This window comes from Ammospiza caudacuta, chromosome 9, assembly GCF_027887145.1.
Source record: "Ammospiza caudacuta isolate bAmmCau1 chromosome 9, bAmmCau1.pri, whole genome shotgun sequence".
In the NCBI taxonomy this organism is placed as follows: Eukaryota; Metazoa; Chordata; class Aves; order Passeriformes; family Passerellidae; genus Ammospiza; species Ammospiza caudacuta.
Window position 1 is genome coordinate 37,762,031 of NC_080601.1, and position 24,027 is coordinate 37,786,057.

Genomic DNA, 24,027 nt, shown 5'->3' on the forward strand with positions numbered 1-24,027 from the left:
CATTTCATCCCATCCCCTGCCATGGCCAGGGACACCTTCCACTGCACCAGGTTGCTCCAAGCCCCATCCAACCTTGAACACAGGGAATTAAATAAAAGAAATCCAAGAAATTTTTTGTTCTCTCGGTGTTGTCTCAGGAAAGCTCATGAAGTTCAACAGGTCAAACGCAGGGTGCTGCAGCTGGAGGGACAGGACACGGGGAATGGCTTCCCAGAGGGCAGGGATGGATGGGATATTGGGAAGGAATTGTTCCTTGGGAGGGTGGGCAGGCCCTGGATCCCTGGCAGTGCCCAAGGCCAGGCTGGACATTGGGGCTGGGAGCACCTGGGACAGTGGGAGGTGTGGAAATAAGTGATTTTTAAAGTCCCTTCCATCCCAAACAATTGTAGGAGCCTGTTATTCTGTGTTTGCTGGTGGTGTTACCTTGTGCTGCCTCACAGTTTCTCAGTTTTTCCCTTTTTTCCCAGTTTCACATGAGCTGAGCTCTTTGGAGCACAGGACTTTGTGTGGTCTGGACCAAAGGTTTGGTGTCTGGGTGGCTGCAGAGGACACTGGTGATGTCCTGTCCTGTCCTGTCCTGCTGCAGTGATGGCACAAACCAAACTGGGAACACAACTCACACTTCCAGACTGGGGGTTTTTTTTTAGCCAAGATGAATTTGACAAGTCTGTTATTGTTGGTCTTGTCCAATATTGAGAAATACTTGGCAGCTGTTTCCAGCTACATCCTATCAGTAATCGTAAAAGCAGACTGGTAACAATGGGAATAAAAATATGCTTCTTTTCCTAAGGAATGATTGATTTTTTCATGTGTTTTCTTTTCCAGCAGACATATTCTATTTGTGTTCCAGCTGTTATTTGCATAACACTGCTGCTCTAAACCACTGAATCTACTTTGTTGTCACAACAGTCCTGTTTTAAATAAGTGTCACAACACATTGGATTTTAGCTGATAAACCAGCCATGCAACTGCTGCTATTTCATATTTTTATGAAGATCACTATGCTGCTAGTTAATGTTTTTTTTGAGACTTTGATTTAGGTGCTGACTTGTGAAGATAGATCATTTTAAGTTGGAATTTTGAAAGTGGATGCTGTAGTTGAGGAAACTTGAAATTCACCGTTGTCTCCCTTTTTTCAAATTGCTTTTGAAAACTCCTCGAATCTGTTCCTTGGTGCAAATGCCTGCCGTTAACGAGGGTTTTATTTCCTTGAACAGGTGAATTCCAAGCAGGGAGGATCTCCATGCCAGGAGAAGCGCGTGGTGCTGCTCAGCCCCCTGGGCAGGTTGGAAATCTCGGGCTGTGACAAGGGCGTACATGAAATAAAACTTCCCAAAGCGAGCCTGCTGCCACGGGGGTGAGTTCGTGTCCTGTTGATGCTGGCCCAGAGATTGCCCAGAGCGTCTGAGAGCGCTCTTGGTTGTGCTGATCCTGCTGGGAGGGGTCTCTTGTGCCCTTAAGGACTCCAAAATGCATCAATTCCTCTGTGCCTCGAAAATATCGTCAAACATTTTAGACTCTTAGTGTTTTTAAGGGAAGTTTTGCAAGAATCCTTCCTGTCTTAATTTTTGGCACACATATAAATGTCACTGGGAGTAAAATCTCCTTGCATACCTCACAAATCTTGCAGACGCACATCTATTTTTAAATTTTTATTTTGTATATTTATATATTTTGTATATTTTTATAATTTTATAATTTTATATTTTTGTGTTTTTATGTTTTTATATTTTTATATTTTTATATTTTTATATTTTTATGTTTTTATGTTTTTATATTTTTATATTTTTATATTTTTATATTTTTATATTTTTATTTCTATTTTTTAATTTTATATTTTTATTTCTATTTTTTTATTTTATATTTTTCCTATACATTTATATATTCACATTTTAATATTTTTGTATTCTATATCTTTATACTTAATATATTTATATATTCATATTTTATATTTTTATATTTAAGTTATTACATTTTATATTACTAGATTTGTATTCTACATACATAAATTATTATATATTATATTTTATAGAAATAATTTTATGTTTATTTTTATATTTCTATATTTTATATTTCTATATTTTATATTTTATATTCTTTTTATAGTTTTATATTTTTATTTTTAATATTTTTAATTTTATATTTTTCTATTTTCATTTTTTTATATTTTTATCTAGAGATCTGTCTCCAACAGGTAGAAGAGGACTGACTGATTGTTTTAATTACTGTGTGGTACTGGTGAGAGCTTTAGTTGCTTTCCCAGAGCTGTAATGTCTGCTGGAGTTTGGATCAGGTCCCACGTGGCAGTGGAGGTGATGTCTCCAATCCAGGCCTGGCTGAGGAGGCATCAGTGCCTTTTCCTGTTGTGTTCGGTCTGCTGGAGTCCATCTGTCCCGCTCAGATATTTGATTTCCTTATTTGTGAGGAAATGTTCAGTGACATTTTTAAAAGGAATGTTGAATTCATTCAGAACTAGATGCTAAATTTCTGTCCCGAATTTCTTTGGCAAAATTGAGATTTCTTAGACTTTCTCAGACATCTCTAAGACTGGTCCTTCAACTGAGTTTGGCAATTAAATTCCACTTTTCCATAGTCTGCTACATCAGTGCTGCCACTGACAAGACTCAAACAGGTTTGGCTTTTTTTCTCAACATTGTCTTTTTTTCATACTGTGTTTGCCTCTGAAGTTCTCCATGGATTTGTTGGATGCTTGTTTTCCTATTTTATTCTCCTTGAAACTGAAATGGGTGTGAAATTAATCAGGACTATGGAGCATAATGGATGTTCTGGTTGAAATATGATTTCACCTCCCATACAAAAACTCTGAAGCCTCTGGATTTCGCAGTTTTGCCAACTCCAGGGATATGGAAATGACTTCTGCAGTTCCTTCAGATTCTGGATTTCTGCTGGTGAGGAATGGAAATAAATGGGTATTTGGGACAGAGTTGGAACTTGGCTTTGCTGCAGAGCAAAACCTGCCTGGAGAGCAGCCCAGGGGATGAGGATCTTCACCTTGTGAAGGGGAAATGTCAGTGAGGGAGTGGAATAACAGTTGGAAAAAGATTTGGGGGATCTCATTTGTAGGGATGGGTGCTGCTCTTTTACCAGAACATCTGGTAAAAAAAGTCTGGTTTTGTTTTACCAGGACATCTGGTTTGCTGTAACATGTTCATGTTCTCTGGTTGAAGTTCCTCATGATCTTGTCCTTCATCAGAAGCTGGACAGTTAAGATCCTTTTCCTAAATTTTAATTTTCACCTGTTCTAGATCTTCCCTTTTCTCAGTGGTGAGCTGACTTCACTTCATTTGAGGCATTAGTGGCATCCTGTAACTCTCAACCTCACAGGCTGCATGATTTATGTGCCAAAATCATTACATTAGAGGGTCTATCACTCAGGAATAACTCTGAAGCTAAAGGCAGGAAGAGTGTTTTTATGATTACTTTAAGAATTTAAATCTGAAGAAGAAAGGTGGGACTTCCTTTTGTCTTTAGTGCTGATAAAGTTCTAAAAATTTTAAAGCCATCTGTAAATGTTTGTGCTGAAGTATAACATTTAATCTCTTCTACTCATCGCTGGTGAATAGTTGTTAAATCTGGCCTCATTATTTTCGACAGAATAAAATAAAAACAAAGCAGTGCCTGGTGTTTCTCCTAACTGGCTAATAAACGCCATGGCAAGAACATTGGGTGGGAAAAAAAAACATAAGAAACATAAAAATTGATTTTAATGGACCCCTGTCAGAGAGAACCATAATGAGCACAAGTCTGGTAATAAATATTGGTATTCTGCTCCACGGTGCTTGGGACTTCTCATGTGGAATTGCATGTAACAATCAATAGAGATTTTAGGGTTTTTTAACAACAAAAATAAGTAAACCTTTGAAATATATAAATACTTAAGACTTGCAATCTGTCAGACAAACCTGGTAGTTGTAGAAAAATCTGATAAGAGCCCCTGGTTAATGGCATAATCGCTTTGTGGAGATCTCGCTCTGTTTTACAGCTTGTAAAATGCTGTGCAATTAATCACCTGAGATTACAACCTCCTCACTGATGGCTCTCCTTAAAACTTAAGAACACAGACTATAATGGAGCCTAAAAGGAGAAGCAACAAAGTAAAACCCAGTTTCAGTATGCTCGAAAGAAATTGATCTATTAATGAGATGAAACTAATTGTAATAACCTGAGGTTATTCTGCTCCTCGGGAAGCTGCAGGGCTTAAAACTCCAGACACGTCACACAGGGATGGTTTCTCTTGGGGAGGAGGCATCTTGATCCAGGCTTCTGAAATTCTTGATGTGCATCCCATTCCTGGGTGGGCTTAGAGCAGCTGGGACAGTGGGAGGTGTCTCTGCCAGGTAGGGCTGGCACTGGGTGGGCTTTGAGGGACCCAAACCAGGCTGGGATTCTGTGATAAGGATGTCCTGATCCAAACAGGTCCCTGACGGTTTGACGTCCTAATCTGGACAATTGTTTCTATTTCTAAGAACTTCAGTTTCACAGTTCATATGTTAAAAACCCTTAAGTGTGTATAAGCTGTGTCTATGTATTTTTTTAGATATATTTATGTATATATATAGAAAGAGAGAGAGATTAAAAAAAAGTGATATAGTTTCTATTATATAATTTATTATTATATATACAATATATAATTATATATACAATATATATATAATATACCGTTATATTGTATAATATATATACAATATATATTACACAATATAATGGTATGTTATATATATATTTCATGCTATATCAGCTGTTGTGGTTTTTCTTTCACTTCATGCCAATCTAATGATAAGTTTGGATCAATATTCCTCCAACATCCCAACCTGAAATATTACAAATGTTTAACACTTCTTGCTCACGTCCAAAAGATAAACTCCCTTTCTTTTACTGGTATTATACTTCAAAGTGTCTTCAGCAGCTTTGGAGTTTCAGAATTAGGTTTTTTGCTGTTCTGCTGCCAGCTGTGATGTTCCCACACTGGGATGACTCTGCTTTGAGAGGCCTTGACTCATTCCAGAGGTGCAGGAGTAAATGATCCCCTTGGTGAGCAGGTAACACAAACCATGGCTTTCCCTCTAATGAATATTTACAGCACAAAATGCTCTGGAAACGTGAGCTGTGGACTTGGCATTGGGGTGGCATGTTTAGGCAAATGGTCAAACCCAGCATTTTCCTGCTGTAGGAATTGCCTGGTAGGAACAGACCCAGGCTTCATTTTGGGCTCTCTCAGGAGCAGTGTGATCTCATCGGCCCTCTGTGTTCCCTGCAGGTTATTTGCAGTGTTCCTTAGTGTTTCATTTCCCTCCATCTCACTGAGGGACATCAGAGGAGGAGGAGCAAGGAGCCACTTTGGCCCTTCCCATATTACTAATCTGCCTCAACCTTTCAGGGTGAATCTGCAGTTCAAGAAGTTCACCAGGGTTTCAGTCAATCTCTCTGTCCCCGTAACATGATCAGAAACTCTCCAGAATCTCAGTTTAAGCAGGTTTCCAGCTATTAGAGATGGAAGGGAGATCTCGGGTGTGTGCAAAGGCAGAGGATGCAGCAGGGCAGGGACTCTGATAAGAGCCTAGAACAATAACTTGGAGAGGTGTGAACCACTCTGTTCATCTCTGAGGTATTTAATCATAGCCAGTGGTGATGGTTTAAATGTCAACTTTGCTAACTGTTTCATTCCTCATGCTGTAAAATTTACTGGGAGTGATATCTCACTTTGATGCCACAAGTGGGAGGCATTTGGGAGAGTGCCACTCCTCCTATTTTTCCACTGAGCACCAGCCAAGGCTAAGAAACTTAGTGGAGCTCAGGGGCACAGTAAAAACCCACTGGAGGAGGTAAGGATGTGACTTCTGTGCTGCTTGGAGTGGATTCCTGGTTTGCCATGAACATCTGAGGTGACTGCTGTGAGTAGAGGATTATTGGCACTGTGGTTTGGAAAAGGTTCCACTCTTCCTCATTCAGGTTCTTCCTTGAGTATTGTGTAACAACAGCAATTTTCTGTTTAAAATGGTGCAGGATGAACCCTGAATGGGCCAGAGGACATCCTTGGGGTAAAGAAATTAATGGGTTGGGACGAGCTCTAAATGGAGAGCGGGAGCAGGGAAAGGAAGGGGGCTGGGGAAGGGAATGGAGAATCCCTGAGGAGCTGGGCAGGGGCTCACCTGGACCAAAGGAGGATCCCCAGGGATCTTTTCCCTCTGGAATTCCCTGCCAGGAGGGCACAGCCGGGGGGAACAGGGACAGGAGCAGAGGGAATGGCCTCAGGCTGGGCCAGGGCAGCTCAGGGTGGAAATTAGGAGAAAACTTCTTGTGGAAAGGGTTGTAAAACTTTGGAATAGCCCAGGGAGGGTTGGAGTGCCCATCCCTGGGTGGGTTGAAGCTTGAGGACGTGGTTGTTGGTGCTGGTTGATGGTTGGACGTGATGATCTTTGAGGAATTCTCCAACCTTAACAATTCCACAGTTCTTTGTTCAAACACCAGTGCCTGTGGACAGATCCAGCTCCAACTCCCGCCTGTTCTTTATTTCCAAAGTGCCTTGTGCCCAAAACCTTCAAGGCGCTGCTTTGGCTCAGAGAGCATCTGGTTCCTGTGGGTGATGCTTGTTCAAATCCAGGATTTTGGCCTTTTAACCCCTTCCAGAGCTGACAGCATTGGTTTTCACGCTGATGAGCCAAGGGACAGCCTGCTTGTGGTGCCTGTGTGGAGCAGTCGCCAGAAGATCATTCTTACAGAAATGTTCCTCTTTCAAAGAAAACCTTTCATTTCCAAATATCTTTTAACTTGTGGCACAAAAATCTCATTGAATTTTCTACCACTGGTTTTGGAAACAAAACATGCAGATGCCTGGGTAATAGGGAGATGATGCTTGTTACTTCAAATTACTTCAAAATAACAGGAAAGTGTATTTTAAAAAATAGGAAAGAAAGGAAAAAGAAATATTGCCTTCTCTGGTAGAAGTCTCTACAAATATCCAGGCATCAATCTTTATTTCAGCAGATTCAATGGATGTGGCAGGAAGAGTTATTATATAGCGTAGTCCTCCTTTTATTAAAAATAAACCGGGCTAGGGTTTTTCATAGTTTCTTGTGGAGATGCTACAGATTGTTTATGCTGCATCAAGCCAAGAAAACTTTTTATTGGAAGTGGTGTTTCCAAAACATAAACAAAACAACTTTCTGCGTGTTTTTAGAGTTCAGCCTGACACGTAGCACAGCTCAAAGATGTGGTTTCACATGGTTTTAGCAATGGTTTGTGGGCAAAGTTTTATTGTCAAGTCTGGCTGGTGAATTTAATTCTGCATGATTAGCAAAACCCACATTCCTCTCTCACTGAAGCTGAAGTGAATCTTGAGCAACTCCACTGTAATCAATACTCGACTTTAGCTGTGTTATTTTCCCTGACAGCACGGCTGCATTTCTATTATCTGTCAAAGGCAGCATTGCAGGATTCAAATAGGAGTGGGTTTTGCAAGGCTTCAGTTGTGGTTTTCTCCTGGAATCTTGGCAGAGAAGCCTTTGAGGGCTCTGTGCAAAAAAAAGAAAAATCAAAGTGCGGATTTTTTATGGGTGGATGAGAAGCTGGACATGAGCTGGTCGTGTTCACTCAGAGCCCCCTGGGCAGCAGGAAAGGGGAATTGTGTGCCCAGGTGAGCCCCACCTGCAGTGCCCAGCCCAGGAGGGACCTGGAGCTGCTGCAGAATCCAGAGGAGGCACCAAATGCTCAGGGGATGGAGCAGCTCTGCTGGGACACCTGGGGGGACTCACCTGGGCAGGGGAAGGTTGGGGTGACCTCAGAGTGGCCCCACAGCACCTGAAGGAGCCACAGCAGAGCTGCAGAGGGACTGGGGACAAGGGATGGAGGGACAGCACACAGGGAATGGCTCCCAGTGCCAGAGGGCAGGGATGGGTGGGAGATTGGGAATTGGGAATTGTTCCCTGCAGGGATGGGTGGGAGATTGGGAATTGGGAATTCCTGGCTGGGCTGGGATTCCCAGAGCAGCTGTGGCTGCCCCTGGATCCCTGGCAGTGCCCAAGGCCAGGCTGGACACTGGGGCTGGAGCACCTGGGACAGTGGGAGGGGTCCCTGCCATGTCCCTACCATCCCTGGGGGGGATTTTGGGGTCCCACCAACCCAAACCATCCTGGGATTGTTCAAACCCCTGCAGTGCTGGTTCCCCTCAAGCCCTGCACGTTGCTCCCATCACACATTTCATAGTCAGGGCTCTCCAGGCTCCTCTTCCAGACCCGTGTCAGTAAAACTCTTGTGTGGTTCAGTTCTGTCCCTCCAGGAGAGCTGCAGGAGGGATTCCTGTCACCCACACCCAGCTGTGTCTGTGCTCACACCCCTCTGTTCCATCCCAGAACACCTCTGTGGCTTTAAATTGCTCCCAGCATTATCTGTGCATCTAAATTTTTCTTTTTGAGGACCACAGAAGTGAGGGAGGAAACCCAAGATGAAGAGTTGCAACATTGAAAACACCCACTAATTCTGGGACATAATAGAAACATAATCCATGTCATGATGCAGCCCATTTTCCCATCCTTGCAGCAAGGATTTGCAATGGAAAGATGCTCCACTGCATTAATCTGCCTCTGGCAGGGGCAGTGGAAAGGTTCCACTCCTGGCCTGAATCACTCCTGGCATTGGTGGAGTCACACCAGGCATGTTCCCATGGCACAGCACAGGGCAGGGAGTCGGGAGAGGATTTGTTTTCTGGGAAATTCCTCGAGGAGGTGATGCTGCATAGACAAATTCTCCCACTCCTCTTTGGTGGAATCATTTTTCATCCCTATTAGAGCTCTGCATCTTCCAGACCAGAGAGAGAGAGTCATATTTGTGGTATTTTCTGCACAAGTTATATTATCTAATACAGTTTCTTGTTATTTTTGCTGTTTTAAAATATCAGCACTGTAAAATGTGATCGCTGGGCTCTTCTAACATGTCTTGATTTAGGAGCCAACCCTGAGGGTTACAAACACAGCCCAGCTGAGCAGCAAAGCTTGGTGTTGTGCACCCTGAAACTGGGGTTCTGCTGTTCAGACAGAGCCCTGTCCATGTTAATGTGCAAGGGTTGGAAACATCAGGTCGGTGCCGTGGGTTGTGATGGTGCTCACAGGGGTTCTTGGATGAGGGAAGAGAGGAGGATCTGACTCCCTGTTTCACAAGGCCGATTTATTATTTTATGATAATTTTACATTAAAGCTGTACTAAAAGAATAGAAGAAAAGGTTTCATCAGAAAGGTAGCTAAAAATAAAGTACCAAAGAATGATAACAAAGGTTTCTGGCTCAGCTCTCTGTCCGAGCCAGCTGACTGTGATTGGCCATTGATTAGAAACAACCCCATGAGCCCAATCCCAGATGCACCTGTTGCATCCCACAGCAGCAGATAACCATTGTTTGCATTTTGTTCCTGAGGCCTCCCAGCTTCTCAGGAGGAAAAATCCTAAGGAAAGGATTTTCCATAGAAGATGTCTGCGACAATGAGTCAGTGCCCAGCAGGAATCATGGAAGGGTTTGGGTTGCAGGGACCCCAAACCCCCCCAGTGCCACCCCAGCCATGGCAGGGACACCTCCCACTGTCCCAGGGGCTCCAGCCCCAGTGTCCAGCCTGGCCTTGGGCACTGCCAGGGATCCAGGGGCAGCCACAGCTGCTCTGGGCACCTGTCCCAGGGCTGCCCACCCTGCCCGGGAAGGATTTCTTCCCAAAATCCTATCTAAATCTAAATCTACCCACTGTCAGCTTAAAGCCATTCCCTGTGTCCTGTCCCTCCATCCTTGTCCCCAGTCCCTCTGCAGCTCTCCTGGAGCCCCTTCAGGCCCTGCCAGGGCTCTGAGCTCTCCCTGGAGCTGCTCCTGCCCAGGTGAGCCCCCCCAGGTGTCCCAGCCTGGCTCCAGCCCTTGGAGCATCTCTGTGACTTCCTCTGGATTTGCTGCAGCTGCTCCAGGTCCTCACGTTGAGGAGCCCAGAGCCGAACACATTTCTCCAGGAATTCGAGGAGAATTCTCCAGGACTGTCTCAAGGAGAGAGGGCGACAATCCCCCCTGAGCTGTTGGTGACACTCTTTTTGATGTACCCTGTTTTTGCTGCTGGGTGGCTGTTCCCAGCTCCAGCTCTTGCTCTTCCCTGGCCACTCTGGCTCACACATTTCAGTGAAACCCAGAGGTCTCACCCTGCCAGTGCCTGTGCTAATTATGGCTGTTCTTGAAATGCCTCCCGTAATTCCTTCTATAAAAAGAATTTAAGGCTTGGTAGGACAAAGCCCAGTAAATCACCCTGGAGCTCAGGGCTGGGAGGGAATGTGTGTCCTTAACCCCCAGGTGCTGCTGCAATGCTCATCCCTGCAATGCCAGGGATTTTCAGGGAAATGGCAAATGCTCCTCAGCACCCCGTGCTGGGAGGGAAAGAGTTAAATTCTAAAACCTTACCCTGTAACTGTAAATGCCATTTTTCTTTCTTCACAAATGTAACCTTTTAACATTTATTTTTAGCTTTTACATTAATATATGTAAAAATATTAAAAGCTCTTGTATATTACATTAAAAACTTATGTCAGCTGCCCTGCTTTTTCCTATTTATTAAAACTTTTCAAGCAGTGAAAACATTTTACTTGTTAATGAGGGGAAGAAGGAAAATTAATGACATAGAGCTCGGATCTTCCAAGATGTCTCCTTTTAACCATGCAAAACCAGCTCTTTTCCCACACTATGTAGTTTAATTTCTGTGTTAGGGTTCAGTAAGCAAATGCAAATAGATTTAATGATTTGCATCAGTAGATCACTTCTCAGTTTAATATCCTCTGATATTTTGGTCAAGGACTTTTTCTTTGGAAGGCTACTGCTGTTTTGTGGAGGAAAAATATTAATAATGGTGGCATTGTGAGGTTCAAGTAAAGCAGGGGAAATGTATAACTTATTCAAAAGCAGCATCTCCCATTATCTTCTCACTAAGATCATGCAGTGGAAAAAGTTATCAGGGAAAAGACACTTAAGAAATAATTGTGAATTGCAGATCATATTAAACATTTAGTGCTGCTTTCCATCCCACATCTCATTTTCTGTCAGCGTTCAGAGGCTGATCAGATTGGCAGTGGTGAGAGGTGCCTCTCCCTGGGATGGGGAGTTGTCTTCTCCCCACCAGGAATAAACAGGAGCTGTTCCACCACTCCAGGCTTGGCTTCATTGGAGCCTGCAGTGTTTGCCTTACTTAAATCCAACTTTCCTTAAAATGCCTGTTCATCAAATTAAAATAGTTCCAAGGATGGATCTCTTGCAGATCGACCCCACCAGCTCATCTTTGCTGGTTCTCACTGATTCTGGGTAAGAAATAAATTCCTGTTGCCTTTTGAGAAATTTAAACCTGTTTGGTGCACATAAATTCTTCAAGTGATAAATACTCATTATTGCCTCGTTGCTTACTACAATGGGCACTTGCTGGTGATAAAAACTTTCTGATTGCTTCTCAATTTCTGAATAACTGTTGTGGTCAGCTGAGCAAGTGTGGTTTGGAGCATTTCTCAATTTATTTGGTTAATTGTGACCTTTGAGAGGCTTATTGCTATAGGCTGCTGATATATGTAAATTGTCCCTTGCACTAATAGATTTCTAAATCGTGTTTTATTTTCCTGTTATTTTCATCATAATAATGTAGATTGAGACACGAAGTCAGAATTGTCTGCAGGCTGTGGCAGAGGACTTTCCTCCTGCCAGCTCAGAGCAAGAAATAATGAGATTAAGTTAGAAACTTTGTCCTTTAGGTTCCCAGCCAGTTGTTTTCCTGTCATTTGTTTTTGCTGTGCGTTATTGATGCCCGTCCCCCTGGCTCTGTCACGCCGCAGTTGGGTTTTGCTTGTGCTCAGGTGATGATGATGAACAGCCTCTCCGAGTGCCCTGCTGCTGGCGATGCTCCATCAGTGTCACGGCCCGCCAGGGCGCAGGGCTTTATTGTTCCAGAGGTGCTCCCGTGCAGCTGCTGCTCCCACGCATGCACACGCGCAGGCTGCAGCCTGGACAGGCTGGGCAGGGCTGCCAGGGCGGCTCCTGTGGTCAGCAGTGGTGCCCAGTGCTCCCTGGCAGAGCTTCAGGTGGGAAAATGCTGACCGCTTTCTGCTCCAGGTGGAAAGCCTGTCCAGAATTGGCAGGAAAACGTTCAAAAGGATGAGGTTTTTCCACATTCATGCATCCACACGAGTAAAGGTCTTGATATGTTTCAGGACCAAGCTGGTATTCTGCCTACCTTAGGAAAATTTAGAATCTACAGGTCGTCCATCCAGATTATCTGGGTGATAAACTGGCATTCCAAGTCTTTTATTTCACACATTGAAATCGCTGAAAGGACTTGAAAGTTCCCTTGAAGACAGATGCTCTTTTAGACACTCCTGCTCCAGTAGGAAATGTCTGGGTTGTTCCTAAGAGTGGGGTCGGGGTTATATCCCAGGAGAATGAGTCTCCCTGGAGGAGTGGTGGTTCCTGGGTGAGAGCATCAGAGCATTGCTGGTGCTGCCTAGGAGCCCTCATGGCCAAGAGGCCTCTGCATTTATTGCTGTGTGAAGCACCATGGAGGGACAGCAGGGTTTTGATGGTCACCAGGCACAGCTCCTGGGGTTCAGGATGCTGTAGGAAACCATGGAATCACCATCCCTGAAAGTGTTCTAGAACCATGAGGACATGGTTTAAAGGTGGACATGGTGGTGCTGATTGATGGTTGGACTTGATGTTCTTAAAGGCCTTTTCCAGCCTTAACAATTCTGTGGTTCTTCGATTTATCAATATGTGAAATACAACTATGCTGACCAAAAACTTCCAGCTGGATAACTACACCAAATATCCTGGAGTGTAGGTGGCCGGATAAGTGGACAAAGGAAGATGGAAAATATTTCCTGCTTTATTTTTTAAGCTCTTCAAGTTCAATGATCTGACTTGGGGGAGGAGTTGTGGAAAGTTTAAACGCTGCATGAAACTTGGCCATAAATATAAATCAGCTCCTATTAAGGCAATTTGAGCTGTAATACCTCAATAATTTGCAAGCAGTCATTCTTCACGCTCCTGAATGTTCTTCACCTCTGAGAAGAGTTTGTTCTAATTTTAAATGGACACCTGAAGAATATAGAAAATGTCTTTCTGCTTGTACCTCTGGAATTCCAGAGTCCACACTGACCTGATCATTGCACCATGGATTGACTGTCTTGGCTCTCTCCACCTCCACCTGAATTCTTTGAAACAGCCTGGTTTTCTATAATTTCTTCTGCTCATGCTAGCAGGGATGACAAACGAAGGTGGGTGGAGTTGTTTGTGGGGTTTTTATTGATTCCTTGAATATTTTGGTTGGTTTTTCTGCCTTTGCTGCTGTGGTTGTGTTAAAGCAGATCTCGTTTTCCTGTCGGTCATGGTCGGGATCACCTCTCAGCTCCTGCAGGTCAGAAGTTCTCTGCAGGCTGGGTAATATTGCTTGTGACTCTGAGCTTGTCCAGATGCTCCTCACTGATGCAGAAATCCTCTGGGCTTTGAGATTTATGTCCCAGTGTGGAACAGAGGATATCCTCAGGGTTGGGATAGCGTGTCCCGCTTCCTGCCTGTTCTGGGAAATACGTCTTGGAATTCTTTCTTGTAGGACTTGCAGCAAAACAAAAGCAGACAGGAACAAGAAAAACCTTCCTGGTAGGTGTGGTTGCCAGGGCGTGCAGGTAATTTGAAAATGAACAAGGAATCTGTTGTCTGAAGTGAGGATAAATCACAGTAAAAAGATGTCAAGTGGCCGAAAAAACAACCCCCAGGTATAACGAAGCTGGAGGAAAGCAAAAATACACATTCTTGATGAGACTTTTTATTTGCTGATAGTTCACATCTGGGATGAGGCAGACTGAGCTTCCCTCTGATGTGGATCTAGAATATTGAATTCTTTTACAGGCTAAAAAATTGCCTGTGCAGTAAAATCTCACACTTTGAAAGCAGTGTCACCCAAACAGTCACTTTTAGGGATTTTTAGTGCTGAAGATTTGCTGCTTTTTTGTTGTTGTTTGGTATTTTGTAGCTTGTACAGGAGTGGCAACAAAGGGCTGCTTTGGGTTGGCTTTAGCATCTGGATCACTAAAGGTATTGCTGAATTATATTATTTACTTGTTGATATTTATTCCAAAAGCTTGCTGCATCTTAATTCTTAGTTTTGTGGAATTCTTGAAAAGAGCCATCAGAATGAGCACTTGTTTAGTAATTTATTACATATTAGCATTGCAGAAGGAATGAAATAAATCCTATTGATTCTTCCACTTCTTTGCACTACCTTTTTGCTTTGTCTGCATTCACATTGTAACTTTGTCTTCACTCCATCCATTTCTTTCAGGTCTATCACTTGTTATCAAAATTCCATAGTAATTAGGATGATTTGTGGCCAAGGGAGCTCTAACTCACACGACTGCAGGCTCTGGCAGAGTGGCCCTGGCAGAATTGGAAGGTCTGCTTTGTTTTGGGCTGCAGAAGACACATCTGTGAACGTTAATTGGGAAATACCTTTTTATTCACCCAGCACTTCTAAATTGGGACTCTTGTTAAGGAATGCCTTCCCGTCTCGAGTGAACATGACTTATTATTTCAGTACATTTTTCCTGCTTTTCAGAGGTGATTCTTTTCTCTGGCAACTTCTGAATGTTCAACCATGATGAAGTCGTGAAATGTTGTTTGTTGTGCAGAGAAAACATCCATCCTCTCCTGGTGTGAAGGCACTTCTGGAGCCTGAAAGGAGAAGGAAATATTTTTTCTTTTGGAATAGGAGTAAAATTGATTCCAGAAAAAAAATTTATATTTTTGGAGGAATTTATTTTTCAAGCCATAGATATTAATGTAATCCACGCCTGGAGACCTCCAGTCATGGAGCAGCTTTCAGGTCTCCAGTAATGGAACAGTTAAATTGTGCCACAGCTGACCTCTCAAAAAGCCCTGAGCTCCAAGGGGAGGTTGAAATCCATCCAATGTCCTTTAGCTTTGTTCTGGAAAACCTCATTTAGGGTGAAGCCCTCTTTGGTTTGCAAGGGCTGAAGCAGCACAAACGCTGCTCTGTTTGCAAGATACAATATTTAGCCATAATGCAGATGCCTTCCCTCGTAATGGAGGTGAATGGACCTCACATGAATGCCAATGAATGTGTAGAGAAAAATTAAGCTGCCATTTGCTGCTGTTATTGAATGTTTTACAACAGAATTGCTGCCAGTTGTGTGAGGTCTGAAGTGTTTGACATCAGCTCCAATGCTGCCAGAGCATGGATTTGGATCTTTGTGTACCCGGAAAAAGTTCCCATCTTTATTGTCTTAAAATACCTTCAAGGATAAGAAACTGCCTGGAGCTTGTGGCTTCAGAGTTTAGGAATGTTAGTGTGTAATGATGAGGGGAAAGAGTTGGTGGCAGGTTTTAAAAAGGCATAAAAATATAGCCAGTTGTGTTAATGAGTGTCCTTGCTGAAGATTTAAGCTCATATGCTTTGCAGTGTTTTTCTCAACTAAACACATTTTAACTAAACACATTCCAGTGTGTTTTATTTGAGCTGCTTTTGTTCAGGCATCGTAGAATCAGAATCCCAGGTTGATTTGGGTTGGGAGGGACCCCAAATCCCCCCCAGTGCCACCCCAGCCATGGCAGGGACACCTCCCACTGTCCCAGGTGCTCCAGCCCCAGTGTCCAGCCTGGCCTTGGGCACTGCCAGGGATCCAGGGGCAGCCACAGCTGCTCTGGGCACCTGTGCCAGGGCTGCCCACCCTGCCAGGGAAGGATTTCTTCCCAGTCTCTATTCCCAGTCTCTAATCCAAGCCCACCCTCTGTCAGTTCAGGACTGAGTTGTGCTTGGAAGCTCCAGGGTTTGTTCTGAGGAGCAGTGAGTGGGGCAGAAATGGCACAGGAGCCCTGGGAGATGGAGCAGCAGCAGCAGCAGCAGCAGCAGCAGCAGCAGCAGCAGCAGCAGCAGCAGCACGTCTCCATGGGCAGGACAGTCCAACCAGGTACCACACAGGCTGTGGTATCTGCATCAGACCCGTGTGGGATTTCCTTGGAGCAGTGTGAGCATCCCTGTCTGCCTCTGTGTCTGGAGCTGTGGCTACAGTGACAGGCTGGTGGTGTCTGTGGTCAGCCTTCATCTCTCATCTTCCTCGGGTGCTGGAGAGGACCATGAGGAGACTGCAGGGCAGCTGAAACAAATCCCAGGGAGAGAGGAGTGGTGTGGCTTTGCAGGGAAGGGGCAGTGGCAGCAGCGATCTGTCACCGCGAGCTGCAATCCAGCCCTGGCTCCTTTGGGCTGGGCTGGGAGGCTGGGTGGCAGGTGGTGGCAGTCCTGGAGGGGAGGGGACACGGAGAGTCCTGTCCTGTCCCCTGCAGGGAGTGGCACCTCATCTGAGCACTGCCGTGTGTGCTGCTCGTGTGGCGTTCACGCTGGGTTTGCTCACTCAGCATTGATGTTGGGCATCCTGGGGTGGCAGTAAGTGAGCAGGTAATGTGTGACACCACAGGAACGGCGAGGTGGGTGCAAAACACCTCAAAGAAATGGGGCCTTTGTTCACCTGGGACAGCTCTCTGGTGTAGCGGATGCAAAACTGGGATTATCTTCATCGCATTGGTGCCTTCCCCAAAATCCTTGCTCTGGCGCAGCACAGGGCTGGTTTTCCCAAATGGAAGAGGTGATTTTTAGGGCATGGAGGTGCACGTGGCCATGCTGGGAATGAGTCCCTGTAGCTCCCAGGCTGTGTGGCTAAAATGTCTCCTGAAAATGTCCCTGTGCTCAAGCAGTGTTTCAGGAAGTTTCAAGCAGTGCAGCAGGATGAACTCCCCCTCCGTGTACAGTAGGACCTGTTTTGTGAGTATTCTGAACTTTTCTCTCCATATTTACAGCTTTGTGCTTGAAAGAGGGCTGAATATTGACCTAATTTGTCTTTTGAAAGGACACAGAGTTTTACTGGAATACTTATGCTATTGGAGTAGACAAATGCAGGTACTATTCCTTTGGTAGCTGCTGCAGAAGGTTGATGTGCTCTAAGATTTACTGTGCATCACCTTAGCCATCATTCCCATAAGTATTAATTTTAACTCCACTAATAAGAAACTGAACAAAAGTGGAATTATGAGTTCAGTAGTATTCTATGAAAGGTCAGTTGTTAAAAAGGCAGAGTCTGACATTCTGTGAAAAAGGTGCCTTCATTAATCATCCTGATAGGATAGCATAGGATATTCTTGACCAATACCCACCATCCTGGCTGTGCAATGTGCTGAATTCCATGTAGGAAAACAAGGATTAGGTGAAGAAATCCACAGTGACCATTTTTTACTACTGTAACATTACTATTTCTTTATTCAAAGTATAGAAAAATTAATGGAGATGCTTTTATTAGGCAGACTGTCACAATTTTAAAAGTTTGGTAATTTTATAGAATCGTACATTGTTATGGGAGTAATATTTAAATACACAATCTGCAAGAATATAAATGCAGTAATACCAAACACCAATATTAATGTAATTTATAAAGTATTTATGACCTCTTAGAAGAATTTTCTTATTATGTTGTTTAAATATGCAGTTTTGCTACACAATAATTCATCTCTGTAAATCCTGAACGATTACTCCTCTATGAACCCAGCAGTTTTAATTGCCAAGTAAAATGTTTTCCTGGGTGAAATTATTATATTGAATTGTTTGTGTGTTTTTCCTTGTCCACCACAGTGATGGCAATTTGAAAGTTAATACAAATTATATAAATTATTAAGCACAGGCCTAGTGGAACATTAATCAGGAGAACATCTTTATTGTGACCGTTCCTGACAGATTATGTTCACCATGATGCCCATTAATGCACTGCATTGTGAGAGCCCATGTCCATTACAGAATCCCCTTTGTTACCAGTGTCAGGTCTAATTCAGGGCAGCAAATCTCAGGCCAGGTTGAATATCTTTTGGATATTTGATGGAAAAAGGCTGTTTTGGAAGCGAGGGGCCTCACCTGTTTAATTCTCTCCAAGTTGTTAGCCTGTGTAGCAGACACTGTAAAATGCAAAGTCTGCAGTAGTCTTTTTCCCTCTAATGTCATAATTTTGCATAATGGCTGTTTGTGCTACATTGACTAAGTCCATGGATTGCTTAACATAAGTGATTACATTTTCCTTTGATTATAAACTCCCTCCATTAGAACTACTGTACAAAAACTTGTAAATGATTTGTTGTTCAAGCTTTCTACTTCATTAGCTCCAACCCACACTCTACAAGAGTCGTTGTCTAAGAGTTACTAATATTTGTAATGAGCTGTATAATATGGGCCCTTTTACTAAATTTAAAAACAGATGGTATCTGTTAACAACAGTTTATCATGCAAATTGAACCCTGGCAAAAACTCCTCTCAGTGGTTGCATTGCTGTAGGCCAAATCCTGGTGTCTTGGTTGGGTTTTTGATGAAATAGCAAGAAGAAATAATTGTTGTTTTCCACACTTGTGACAGATGCAAAATAACCATGGTCAGAAGTCCCTGAGAAGTCAGAACTTCAGATTTTTCCCTCTGGTGGAAGATTTAAGTTTCCTTTCATGCCTTTAACATGTGCTTTAAGATTTCAAAATTCACAATTTCAAAATTCACAATTTTTGCACATCTTGGCAAGTTTTAGATCTCTGGACCTGTAATTTCTCTCATTTAAGCCACTGAGCCTGGTGTGAAGGAGAATTTCCCTTTTGTGAAGACTTGCACATATTGATCTCAACAAGTGGAAAGATCAGAGGATGTAATACACACATTTTTCTGCAAACTTTGAAAACAGGAGGAAAATTGGCTCACATTACACCAGCAGTTCTGAAATTGTACCATCAAAAGAATCCTCCTGCGTGGTGTTTTTGCTGCTAATCCTGCATGGAGGAAGACTTCGAAATGTAAATAGAGTGAGGAGTCTGCTTGTAAATATATTCTTGTAATACCAATTTTCACCCTCAAACACTGAAAAATTTGGATTTTTTTTTTTTTAGTGTGAGGCGTTCTGAGTGCTTGCACTTCTGTTTTGGAAGAATACAGGGTCAGTCTTGTCTTTGTGTGCTGCAGTTAATGCTAAGAAATGGCAAAATCTGATCCCTTGGCCTCAGTGTTCTGCAGTTTCTCATTGCTGTTGGTGAACAGTAATTCCCAGGATTATCTCACTTTTCCCACTGCCCATCCCATCCATTTGGGAAGAGGCATTTTTCCTGATCAGTCCCTTTCCTGCATTCCCAGCCCTTTTTCCTCTGGAAAGGCAGGGAAGGATGCAAGATGTGACAGCAGCCAGGGAAAATAGAAGGCACCTTTTAATTTTGTCAAAGGAAATGCTGGATATTTCCAGCCAGGAGAGTCCATTAAAGCCAGGACTATTCCCACGTGGAGAGGAGCATGGCAGGTGAGCAGAGGAGGAATTTTCAGAGACCAAGCCTGGTGTAGGTTGGAGGTGATGCCAGGGAAGATGCTCTGAAGAGAGGAATCACTTTATCAATTTATTCTTGTGCTGATCTTTCTATTATAGCAGAATCTCAGGTGAATAACCATCCAAGCTGGACACTTGTCATTAAATAGCACAAAAATCACCTTGTTAATAAGTTCTGGACACACAATTCCAGGATAAGGGAATTTATTTGGATGCAGACTGTTGGTCCACATATGCTGAAATAAACACCTGTAGAGGCACAGCCATTCCTTGGGGAAGGATTTAAACCTACAGCCCCTTGTCCCTAAGACTGGCTTAGGTAAACCTGAGGCTCCTACTGGCTTGAGCTCATTACTAAATTATGGTTATTTAGTGGCTTGTTTAATAATTTGTGGTCCAAATCAATTGCCAAGCTCACGGTGCACCTGAAAAGGCGCCACACTCTGCAGAGGTGGTGGGAACTCCTCAACTCCTCCATTTAATGTGGTTTGTTCAGCTCCAGGGATGGCCACTCTGACCCTTGGAATGTCCTTCCTCTGTCTCATCCACCTAAACTTGTGATTTGTCTCCGCTTTTTTTTGGTTTATGCTGTTTTTTAGTCATTTTTGGTTGGCTTATATCTCCTTCCTACCCTTCTGGAGAAGGGCTGAGGTGGACATGGCTGATTTATACCCATCACCTATAAATCAGAAGGTTTGAGACCCTCGGAGGAGGGGTGAGACACCTAAAACAGTGTTAGTGAAATTAAATGGTTAATTTTGGACCTGCATGAGCAGCTAGGGCAGCCCCTGCCTGTGGGCACTGTCATTTGGGAGATATTTTGCATCTCTTTGTGTTCCTCTCGCCCTTTTAGCTGAAATAAATATAAAATAGGTGCTGTGGTGGGTGCTGTGCTCCTCCTGTGCCCCCCAAAAGTGGAGGAGCATCTCTGCTGTGGAGAGGGGGCCAGGCCCAAGCTCCCTGCTGTAAAAGCAGGGAACCAGGCAAGCCTATTCCGTGAATAAAAATGGGAAATGCATTGAAGTCGAGATACAGTATCTTTGTAGTAATAAAAGCAGTAGTACAGATTTACTGGGGAAGGAGTTTTAACTGTAATACTGTGGAATAGTGGGTTATTTTGTGTTCAAGAGCTACATTTATCACAAAAATGATGATATACAAATCACTTCCATATCACAAAATGTTCTTGGTCAAAATTGGCTTGAGGCAAGTGATATCTTCGAGTAAACAGTATATGAAGACCATATCTTAAAATGATAGATCACCTAATTTTGTTCTGACAGAGGTTTTTGCTGCAACAAACATCTGTCACTGAAATACCAATTCAGAGATATGGAAGCCAAAGTGTGGAGGTTTTCCAGTGTTTGTCGCTCCTAACTTAAGAACGCCACTGTTAGTCCTGCAGATACTTGGAGATAGGAGGCAGCTCACGGGTTTAACACCTTCAAGTGTTTAGTTAAGTGTTTTAAGAGGTGGAAGGGCCTTTAAATGCAGATTAGCAACTTGGGAAGGGCTTTGGAACTGTGGCAGAGAGGGGAGTCTTAATGCAAAGGGTGTGAGTCCCAAACACGTCTGACCTGCCCTGTGAAACCAAATTTCTGACCCTGCTCTACACTTGAATGTAAAATAATCAGCAAAAATTGAAATTTTGTCTCAAGCATACAGAGACGTGATTAGATTTTATTTGGAGGAGAGATGTGAAGGAATTTAATGCAGTAAAAATATAAATATCTACTGAAATACTTCTGTTTCAGTGGAAGCTATTTGTTTGTGTCTAGTTAGCAGCTAAAAAAACTAAACAAAAATTGCAAATCACTACTGAAATGAGTTTTTAAGTCTACTTTTGTGTTGACTTGTGGTAGGAAAATGAAATTTGGCTCCAAACTGTCACCATTCTGTGATATTTTGCAGACAGGATGAAATGGCAAATACCAGGTCCTTGGAGGAGGAAAGCACTTACTGGTCATGTCAGAAATCCTTCCAAGTTTATTATTATTATTATACATCCCATATTTTATTCTAATTACTTTCAACCCCATTGATGTTCCTTTAACTCTCTGTTAGCAAGAACATCCTTACCTCTGCACTTGCTTGGGTCTCATTTAAATACCTATAAATACATATAAATACAATATAAATATGCAAATGCATCATTTTGATTTTTTTTTTCAAATTTTTTAGTCCTTTTAAATGGTGCTGTGATCGGATCCAACGTCTAAAGGATCTGCAAGAGCTTTGTTTGCTCCTCAAATACACATTTTAAGTTATTTAAATTTCTCAAAGTAAAGCTGTGTTTAAGTCACTTTTCTCTGGGTTAACTTCATGTGGACAATGGAAGCCAAATTTGAGTTTGGCAAACTACAGATAATAAACAAGGTAGACCCTGAATTGGAGGGTTTTTTGTGTTATCAGTCTTTATAATTACTTCATGGTTTTGTTGCATGATTTTATATGCACACTTCATGTGCTCATTTTCAGGAGCGCACTAATCTAAATTAATAAAATAATAATAATAAAAGTTGATAAAATGCTAGTTACCACTCTATGAATTCAAGCTGTTGTAAAAATTACTGCAAGTTTGGGGATGTTAATAGTCAAACTACTGGGTTTCACAAGAGCTTGTCCAAAAATTAATGAATTCTCTTGAAATTACTCATCTAAAGCACATTCTGAGGTCAGTTGGCACAGTACAGGAATTAAAAATGCTGCATGTTCCCCTTCAAGAGTATAAAAGTATTAATCCATTTTCCACCAAAAAAAAAAATATTAAGGAATGAACAAACAATAATTTTTATTTATTCATTCCTGTACCTTTCTGATCAATCCTGTTTGCTTAATCAACATTGCCAACTGAGTTAATTCAAGTTATTGTGACAGGACTGGTTGGATTTGGCCCAAAATCTGAGGAGCCTTTGCTGGGCAGTGTGGAGGCAGAAAATTCTGTCCAATTCCGTGAGGTGCCAGCAGAAGGGGATCAGCTCCAGCCTGTGTGGGAAGGATAATTCACATTTCCATGGGAGCTGGGGGCAGATCCTGGGCAGGCAGCCCTGGGAGGGATGGGGTGGGAATGGGAATAGGAATGGAGATGGGAATGGAAATGGGGATGGGAATGGGAATGGGAATGGGGATGGGAATAGGAATGGGAATGGGAATGGGAATGGGAATGGGAATGGGATGGGATGGGATGGGATGGGATGGGATGGGATGGGATGGGATGGGGTGGGATGGGATGGGAATGGGAATGGGAATGGGAATGGGAATGGGATGGGATGGGATGGGATGGGATGGGAATGGAGATGGGAATGGGAATGGGATGGGATGGGATGGGATGGGAATGGGAATGGGGATGGGAATGGAAATGGGAATGGTAATGGGAATGGGAATGGGAATGGGAATGGGAATGGGAATGGGAGTGGGAATGCAAATGCGAATGGGGATGTGGGGATGGGATGGGAATGGGAATGGGAATGATGGGGATGGGAATAGGGATGGGAATGGGAATGGTCATGTTTTCCTCCTGTTACCATGTGGAGCTGCTCGTGTGAGCAGTCCGTGTTTTTTGAAAACCTGGACTGGTGTCACACGAGCAGCTCCTGGTGAAGAACCAGCAGTGCCGAGCGCGGGTTGTGCCGTGGGCTGCGGGGAAGGGAGGAAGGGGTTAAAGAATTCATAAAAAATGAAGGATCCTAATATTAAAGTGGGGGGAAAATGTGGGTGAATGACATATTTTTTACACACCTCAACTGTCAACATTTCTAATCAAATCATCCAGCCTTCTTGCTTCTTAAATGATACAAGCAATATTTCCTGTAATAAACACCCCTAAGTCTAATGAGAGGCCCTAAGGCAACTTCAAATGTATGAATTCATTATAATTGAACAACATAATCTGCAGGGCAAAGATTCCTGCTACCCAGTCTTTTAACTTCGCACGGCTTGGGTGTTCTATGAAAAATGTTCTACATTTTGTTTACAATGTATTGCTGCTATTTGAAGTATTGTATGTTCCTGTAGTACATAAGATGGGGACGCATAATGGAGGAAAAATCAAGGAGGCAATCTTTCATTTTGTTCTGGTATGAAAAATTCAAAAGACTGAAAACTCACCCAGAGAAATTTTGCAAGCATATTATTTTCCGATGTTTCGATCAATTTGTCTGTCAACCATGCTGAGAGGTGGAAGGGGCCAGCAAAAGCAATTTAGCTTGTGAGGTCCAAAATAGAAATGTTTTAGGAAACCTTGTCACACATTATTTTTTTATATGAGAACCGCTGTGTTTTTTATTTGCTAGTCATATTATGAAGAGAAATTGGTATCAATCATCTAAATCACCTATGAATATCTGATATAACCGTTACTTTTGTGCATATAAATAAGGCGAAAAAAATATTTAAATGAAGCTTTTAAAGCATAGCAAAACCTTTGGGTAGACAACAGGCTCCCCACTCAGGTTTTCCCATCTAAAAAATATCCTGTGCGTTTTAATTGATTGCACCCAAGTGACATCATAGTGAATCATCTTGCATATGAACATATTGACCTCTCTGTGCCTTTAATTAAGCTCTGATTGCTGCACGATAAGTTTGCTGTGGATTGATAGGTGTGCCAGCCCATGTTCA

General features: G+C 42.9%; 1 protein-coding gene across 1 annotated transcript in view; it reads left to right on the forward strand.

Annotated features, from left to right (window-relative positions):
* MGMT (O-6-methylguanine-DNA methyltransferase) overlaps positions 1-24,027 on the forward strand; it is a 140,205-nt gene that overhangs the window by 19,553 nt on the left and 96,625 nt on the right. Inside the window, exon 3 of the mRNA XM_058810622.1 lies at positions 1,218-1,357. Coding sequence (XP_058666605.1) covers positions 1,218-1,357 — 140 coding nt within the window. The remainder of the gene's footprint in view (positions 1-1,217; positions 1,358-24,027) is intronic.